This window comes from Serinus canaria, unplaced genomic scaffold (genome assembly GCF_022539315.1).
Source record: "Serinus canaria isolate serCan28SL12 unplaced genomic scaffold, serCan2020 HiC_scaffold_455, whole genome shotgun sequence".
Taxonomy (NCBI): domain Eukaryota; kingdom Metazoa; phylum Chordata; class Aves; order Passeriformes; family Fringillidae; genus Serinus; species Serinus canaria.
This window is the reverse complement of record NW_026108569.1, coordinates 1-7,353: the sequence shown is the minus strand read 5'-3', so window position 1 is coordinate 7,353 and position 7,353 is coordinate 1. Positions and strand designations below refer to the sequence as shown.

At 56.7% G+C, this 7,353-nt stretch overlaps 1 protein-coding gene and 2 long non-coding RNA genes across 3 annotated transcripts; 1 reads left to right on the top strand and 2 right to left on the bottom strand.

The window, feature by feature from the left end:
- Nucleotides 1–945: 945 nt before the first annotated feature.
- On the top strand, nucleotides 946–6,439 carry LOC115484780 (nanos homolog 1-like). The gene is made up of 3 exons (XM_050987913.1): nucleotides 946–2,542; nucleotides 3,479–3,759; nucleotides 4,964–6,439. The coding sequence occupies exons 1-2, from the start codon at nucleotides 1,980–1,982 to the stop codon at nucleotides 3,711–3,713; spliced, it is 798 nt and encodes a 265-aa protein (XP_050843870.1). The 5' UTR covers nucleotides 946–1,979; the 3' UTR covers nucleotides 3,714–3,759; nucleotides 4,964–6,439.
- LOC127061281 (uncharacterized) lies at nucleotides 3,766–4,955 on the bottom strand. Its single transcript, XR_007780773.1, has 3 exons — nucleotides 4,878–4,955; nucleotides 4,417–4,449; nucleotides 3,766–4,285 (listed from the first exon to the last, which is right to left on the bottom strand). It is a non-coding gene; the product is annotated as an uncharacterized LOC127061281 (long non-coding RNA).
- A 388-nt stretch (nucleotides 6,440–6,827) lies between the features above and the next one.
- On the bottom strand, nucleotides 6,828–7,179 carry LOC127061282 (uncharacterized). The gene is made up of 2 exons (XR_007780774.1): nucleotides 7,097–7,179; nucleotides 6,828–7,006 (listed from the first exon to the last, which is right to left on the bottom strand). It is a non-coding gene; the product is annotated as an uncharacterized LOC127061282 (long non-coding RNA).
- Between the last annotated feature and the right edge of the window lie 174 nt (nucleotides 7,180–7,353).

The following is a 7,353-nucleotide window of genomic DNA, read 5'->3' as shown; positions in this document are numbered from 1 at the left end:
GAGCAATGGTACTGGGAGCACCGAGACTGGGAGCACTGGGAGCACCGGGACTGGGAATACTGGGAGCACCGGGACTGGGAGCACTGGGAGCACTGGGAGCACCGAGGATACCGGTACTGGGAGCACTGGGAACACCGGGACTGGGAATACTGGGAGCACTGGGACAGAGCACTGGGAGCGCTGGGAGCACTGGGAGCACTGGGAGCACCGAGGACACCGGTACTGGGAGCACTGGGAGCACCGAGGATACCGGTACTGGGAGTACTGGGAGCACCGGTACTGGGAATACTGGGAGCAATGGTACTGGGAGCACTGGGAGCACCGGTACTGGGAATACTGGGAGCACCGGGACTGGGAGCACTGGGAGCACCGAGGATACCGGTACTGGGAGCACTGGGAGCACTGGGAGCACCGGGACTGGGAATACTGGGAGCACTGGGACAGAGCACTGGGAGCACTGGGAGCACTGAGGATACCGGTACTGGGAGCACTGGGAGCACCGGGACTGGGAATACTGGGAGTGCTGGGACTGGGAGCACTGGGAGCACCGAGGACACCGGTACTGGGAGCACTGGGAGCACTGGGAGCACCGGGACTGGGAGCACTGGGACAGTGCACTGGGAGCACTGGGAGCACCGGGACTGGGAGCACCGGTACTGGGAATACTGGGAGCACTGAGGACACCAGTACTTGGAGCACTGGGAGCACCGGGACTGGGAGCACTGGGAGCACCGGTACTGGGAGCACTGGGGACACTGGTACTGGGAGCACTGGGAATACTGGGAATACTGGGATGGAGCACTGAGAGCGCTGGGAGCACTGGGAGCACCGGGACTGGGAGCACTGGGAGCACCGGGACTGGGAGCACTGGGAGCACCGGGACTGGGAGCACTGGGAGCGCTGGGAGCACTGGGACTGGGAGCACCGGGACTGGGAGCACTGGGAGCGCTGGGACGGAGTGCTGGGAGCACTGGGATGAAGCTCTTGGAGCACTGGAACAGAGCACTGGGAATACTGGGACGGAGCACTGGGAATACTGGGAATACCGGGACGGAGCACTGGGAGTGCTGGGAGCACTGGGACTGAGTGCTGGGAGTACTGGGAATACTGAGACGGAGCACTAGGAATACTGGGAATACTGAGACGGAGCACTGGGAGTGCTGGGAGCACTGGGAGCACTGGGATAGAGTGCTGGGAGTACTGGGAATACTGGGATGGAGTACTGGGAGCATTGGGAATACTGAGACGGATCACTGGGAGCACTGGGAGCACCGGGACTGGGAGCACTGGGAGCGCTGGGGACACCGGGGACACCGGGACTGGGAGCACTGGGAATACTGGGACGGAGCACTGGGAGCGCTGGGAATACTGGGAGCACTGGGACACCGGTACTGGGAGCACTGGGAGCATCAGCAGCACTGGGACACCGGCAACTGGGAGCACTGGGAATACTGGGACGGAGTGCTGGGAGTACTGGGAATACTGGGAGCACTGGGACGGAGCACTGGGAGCACGGGGACACCGGTACTGGGACGGAGCACTGGGAGCACTGAGATGGAGCACTGGGAGCACTGGGAACACTGGGACGGAGCTCTGGGAGCACTGGGAACACTGGGACGGAGCACTGGGAAGGAGCACTGGGACGGAGCACTGGGACGGAGCACTGGGAATACTGAGACAGAGCACTGGGATGTCCAGCCCCACGCCACGCCAGGAGAACCGGGGACACTGGGAACACCGGGGACACCAGTACCGGAGGACTGGGAGCACTGGGAGCAGCGGGGACACCAGTACCGGAGGACTGGGAGCACTGGGAACACCGGGGACACCAGTACCGGAGCACTGGGAGCACTGGGAGCAGCGGGGACACCAGCACCGGAGCACTGGGAGCACCAGGGACACCAGTACCAGAGCACTGGGAGCACTGGGAGCACCGGGGACACCAGTACCAGAGGACTGGGAGCACTGGGAGCACTGGGATGTCCAGCCCCACACCACCAGCAGCACTGGCCGGACCAGCCCCACGCCAGGACACAACTGGGGACACTGGGGACAAGGAGCCACGTCCAGCCACGTGCCACGCTGGTGACACCCGAGGTGGTGGCACCAGAGGTGGTGACACCAGAGGTGGTGACACCCGAGGTGGTGACACCCAAGGTGGTGGCACCCAAGGTGGTGGCACCCAAGGTGGTGACACCCAAGGTGGTGGCACCCGAGGTGGCCATGCCACGCCAGAAGTGCCACAGCCTGGCACGAGGACGCTGTGGTGTCCCTCGCCACGCGGAGCTGGTGGCACTGGGGTGGCCGTGCTGCTGGAAGCCACGGGCCAGTTTGACATGTGGAGGGACTACCTGGGGCTGGCGGCCCTGGTGGCCCTGCTGCTCCGTGAGCCTGCGGGCCTTGGGGACAGCTCGGTGACAATGGGGGCTCTGGCTCCGTGGGATGGGTCAGCTCCATGTGCTGGGCCAGCTCCACATGTGGGGTCAGCTCCACCTGCTGGGCTAGCTCCAAGCTCCGAGCCAGCTCCACGCACTGGGCTAGCTCCACACACTGAGCCAGCTCCATGTGCTGGGCTAGCTCCAAGCTCTGAGCCAGCTCAACGCGCTGGGCTAGCTCCACGCACTGGGCTAGCTCCAAGCTCCGAGCCAGCTCCACGCACTGGGCTAGCTCCATGCAGTGAGCCAGCTCCACGCACTGGGCTAGCTCCACCTGCTGGGCTATCTCCACCTGCTGGGCTAGCTCCATGCAGAGAGCCAGCTCCATGCAGTGAGCTAGCTCCAGATGTGGGACCAGTTCTGCATGTGGAACCAGCTCCAGATGTGGGACCAGCTTCATACATGGAACCATCTCCACGTCCCAGAGCAGCTCCACCAGTGGGACCATCTCTGTGCACTGACCCAGCTCCACCTACGGTTCCATCTCCATACATGGAACCATCTCCACGTCCCAGACCAGCGGTTCCATCTCCATGCACTGAACCATCTCCACATCCCAGACCAGCTCCACCAGTGGGACCATCTGCATTCACTGACCCAGCTCCACGTCCCAGACCAGCTCCACCTACGGTTCCATCTCCATACGTGGAACCATCTCCACGTCCCAGACCACCTCCCCACGCAGTCCCACCTCCATTCACCGACCCATCTCCACGTCCCAGCCCAGCTCCACCAGTGCGACCATCTCGGAGCACTGACCCAGCTCCACCCGCGGTCCCACCTCCATTCTCCCACCCATCTCCACGTCCCAGCCCAGCTCCACCAGTGCGACCATCTCGGAGCACTGACCCAGCTCCACCCGCGGTCCCACCTCCATTCTCCCACCCATCTCCACGTCCCAGCCCAGCTCCACCAGTGCGACCATCTCGGAGCACTGACCCAGCTCCACCCGCGGTCCCACCTCCATTCTCCTTCCCATCTCCCCGTCCCAGCCCAGCTCCGGCCGCGGTCCCGCCTCCGTGCGCCGCCCCCTCTCCGGCGGTACCGTGCTCCTTCTGCCAGCACAACGGCGAGGCACCGGCCGTGTACCGGAGCCACAGCCTGCGGGACGCTCAGGGCCGCCTGCAGTGCCCGGTGCTCCGCAGCTACGTCTGTCCCCAGTGCGGGGCCACGCAGGACCAGGCTCACACGCGTCGCTTCTGTCCCCGCACGCACCGTGGTTACACCTCGGTGTACTCGCGGCCCGCCGGGAGGAGGGAGAGGAGCGGCAGGATGTAGAGCCGGGAGGGAGGAGGGAGGATCCCGCGGCACCGGCACCGGGCAGGTACGGGAGGGGTGCGGTGGGGCACGGCAGGTGGGGCACGGCCTGGGGTTGGGCAGGGTTGGGATTGATGGTTCATCCCAAGCTGGGTTTATCCCAATTCCTGGGATTTCTGTTTTATCCCAAGCTGGGTTTATCCCAATTTCTGTTTTAACCAAATCTGGGTTTATTCCAATTTCTGTTTTATACAAACCTGGGTTTATCCCAGTTCCTGTTTTATCCCAAGCTGGGTTTATTCCAATTTCTGTTTTATCCCAAGCTGGGTTTATCCCAAGCTGGGTTTATCCCAGTTCCTGTTTTATCCAAACCTGGGTTTATCCCAATTCCTGTTTTATCCAAACCTGGATTTGGGCAGGGTTGGGATTGCTGGTTTAGCCAAACCTGGGTTTATCCCAATTCCTGGTTTATCCAAACCTGGGTTTATCCCAATTCTCGTGATTCCTGTTTTATCCAAGGCTGGATTCGGGCAGGGTTGGGATTGCTGGTTCATCCCAGGCTGAGTTTATCCCAATTCCTGTTTTACCCAAATCTGGGGTTGGGCAGGGTTGGGATTGCTGGTTTATCCCAAGCTGGGTTTATCCCAATTCCTGTGATTCCTGTTTTATCCCAAGCTGGGTTTATCCCAAACCTGGGTTTACCCAAACCTGGGTTTACCCAAACCTGGGTTTATCCCAGTTCCTGGTTTATCCCAAGCTGGGTTTATCCCAATTCCTGTGATTCCTGTTTATCCCAAGCTGGGTTTATCCCAGTTCCTGTTTTATTCAAGGCTGGATTTGGGCAGGGTTGGGATTGCTGGTTTAGCCAAACCTGGGTTTATCCCAATTCCTGTGATTCCTGTTTTATCCAAAGCTGGGTTTATCCCAGTTCCTGGGATTCCTGGTTTATCCAAAGCTGGGTTTATCCCAATTCTCGTGATTCCTGTTTTATTCAAGGCTGGATTTGGGCAGGGTTGGGATTGCTGGTTCATCCCAGGCTGAGTTTATCCCAATTCCTGTTTTACCCAAATCTGGGGTTGGGCAGGGTTGGGATTGCTGGTTTAGCCAAACCTGGGTTTATCCCAATTCCTGGGATTCCTGTTTTAACCAAACCTGGGTTTATCCCAATTCCTGTTTTACCCAAACCTGGGTTTATCCCAGTTCCTGGTTTATCCCAAGCTGGGTTTATCCAGGATGGAATTCCTGCCTCTCTCTCCTGGCTTCTCTTCCAGGGACTTCCCCAGAGGATCAGACCAGTTTGGAGCTGCACTGGGACCAGTTCTGGAGCTGCACTGGGACCAGTTCTGGAGCTGCACTGGGACCGGTTCTGGAGCCGCACTGGGACCGGTTCTGGAGCCGCACTGGGACCAGTTTGGAGCTGCACTGGGACCGGTTCTGGAGCTGCACTGGGACCGGTTCTGGAGCCGCACTGGGACCAGTTCTGGAGCTGCACTGGGACCAGTTTGGAGCTGCACTGGGACCAGTTCTGGAGCTGCACTGGGACCAGTTTGGAGCCGCACTGGGACCAGTTCTAGAGCTGCACTGGGACCAGTTCTGGAGCCGCACTGGGACCGGTTCTGGAGCTGCACTGGGACCAGTTTGCCCAGTTTGTGTCACCTCCTGAGGCCGTGGCTCCCTGCAGGATCCAGATCTGGGCGCTCTGAATTTGGGGTTGGTTTGAGTTTTGGGTTTGAGTTTTGAGTTTTGGGTTTGAATTTTGGGTTTTGGGTTTGAGTTTTGAGTTTTGAACTCACAGTTTTGGATTTGAGTTTTGAACTCAGAGTTTTGAATTTGAGTTTTGAACTCAGAGTTTTGAGTTTTGAACTCAGAGTTTGGTTTGAGTTTTGAACTCAAGAGTTTTAGATTTGAGTTTTGAGTTTTGAACTCAAAGTTTTGGGTTTGAGTTTTGAACTCAGAGTTTTAGATTTGAGTTTTGAGCTCAAAGTTTTGAGTTTTGAGCTCAAAGTTTTGAGTTTTGAGCTCAAAGTTTTGAGTTTTGAGCTCAAAGTTTTGGGTTTGAGTTTTGAACTCAGAGTTTGGTTTGAGTTTTGAGCTCTGAGTTCTAAGTTTGGTTTGAGTTTTGAACTCAAGAGTTTTAGATCTGAGTTTTGAACTCAAAGTTTTGAGTTTTGAACTCAAAGTTTGGTTTGTTTTGAACTCAAAGTTTGGTTTGTTTTGAACTCAGAGTTTTAGATTTGAGTTTTGAGCTCAAAGTTTTGAGTTTTGAACTCAGAGTTTGGTTTGAATTTTGAGTTTTGAACTCAGAGTTTTGGGTTTGAGTTTTGAACTCAGAGTTTGGTTTGAGTTTTGAGCTCTGAGTTTTGGGTTTGAGTTTTGACTTTCGATCTCTGAGTTTTGGTCAATCCCAAAAGGCCTCAATGCTCCAGGGATTACCAGATATTTCGGGTTGGATTATTGAGTTTTGGTTAATCCCAGACTGAAAAGGGGTCAGTGCTCCAAGTGTTGTAGCTGTTACCAAATATTTCGGGTTGGATTATTAAATTTTGATTAATCCCAGTTTGAGAAGTGGCTGCTGCTCCAATATTTGGGGTTGGATTGTGGAGTTTTGGTAAATCCCAGACTGAAAAGGGGTCAGTGCTCCAATATTTTGGGTTGAATTGTGGAGTTTTCGTTAATCCCAGATTGAAAAGGAGTCAGTGTTTCAATATTTGGGGTTGGATTGTGAAGTTTTCATTAATCCCAGACTGAAAAGGGGTCAGTGCTCCAATATTTGGGGTTGGATTGTGGAGTTTTGGTAAACCCCAACCCCAAAAGGAACCATGAAGTGGCTGCTGCTCCAATATTTGGGGTTGGATTGTGGAGTTTTGGTAAATCCCAACCCCAAAAGGAACCATGAAGTGGCTGCTGCTCCAATATTTGGGGTTGGATTGTGGAGTTTTGGTTAATCCCAGACTGAAAAGGGGTCAGTGCTCCAATATTTGGGGTTGGATTGTGGAGTTTTGGTAAACCCCAACCCCAAAAGGCACCGTGAAGTGGCTGCTGCTCCCACCCCCACCCCCCCCCCCTCACCATTTTGGGTACATTTTCCCCCTTTTTTTGCCAATTTCCTCCCCCTCCAACTCCAACACTTCACTCTCCAGACCAACCTCGATTTATTCCCCCAATAAATCCCAATTTTTTTCCATCCCTACCCCTCCTTCCAGCGGCTTCCAGCGGGTGCTGCCCTCCGTGCCCTCCGTGCCCGCTGTGCCCGCTGTGCCCGCGGCCTCCTCAGCAGCAGCTCCAGCCCTCGGCGGGCACCCATGGCCAGGCGGCTGCGGTGGGCACAACTCAGTCTGGGGAGGGGGTTTCACCCCAAATTTCACCCCAAATTTCACCGAAATCCAGGGGATTTTGGGACTTACTTGAGGTCGGAGAGCTCCCGGATCAGCCCGAGGATGACGTCACTGGCGTCGGGCGGCTCGGCGGCTCGGGAGCTGCGGGGGGAGGGGAATTGGGGGGGTTTTTAGGGGGATTTTGGGGTTAAAAATGAGGATTTTGGGGTTGGTTGGGTCTTACTTACCTTTGGTGTGAGGTGGTTGACGGGGATGTGGGGGTGGGGTGGTCCGGGGGGTGGAAGGGCTGTGTGGGAGAGAGAGGAGATGGGTGTGGGAGGGGTCCC

What these genes read in the sequence shown, in the direction of transcription:
- LOC115484780 (XM_050987913.1), top strand. Translation starts at nt 1,980, where the DNA reads ATGTCCAGCCCCACACCACCAGCAGCACTGGCCGGACCAGCCCCACGC. An exon ending in GCTCCACGCACTGGGCTAGC is followed by an intron (nt 2,543 to 3,478) that starts TCCACACACTGA and finishes CTCTCCGGCGGT; the next exon opens with ACCGTGCTCCTTCTGCCAGC.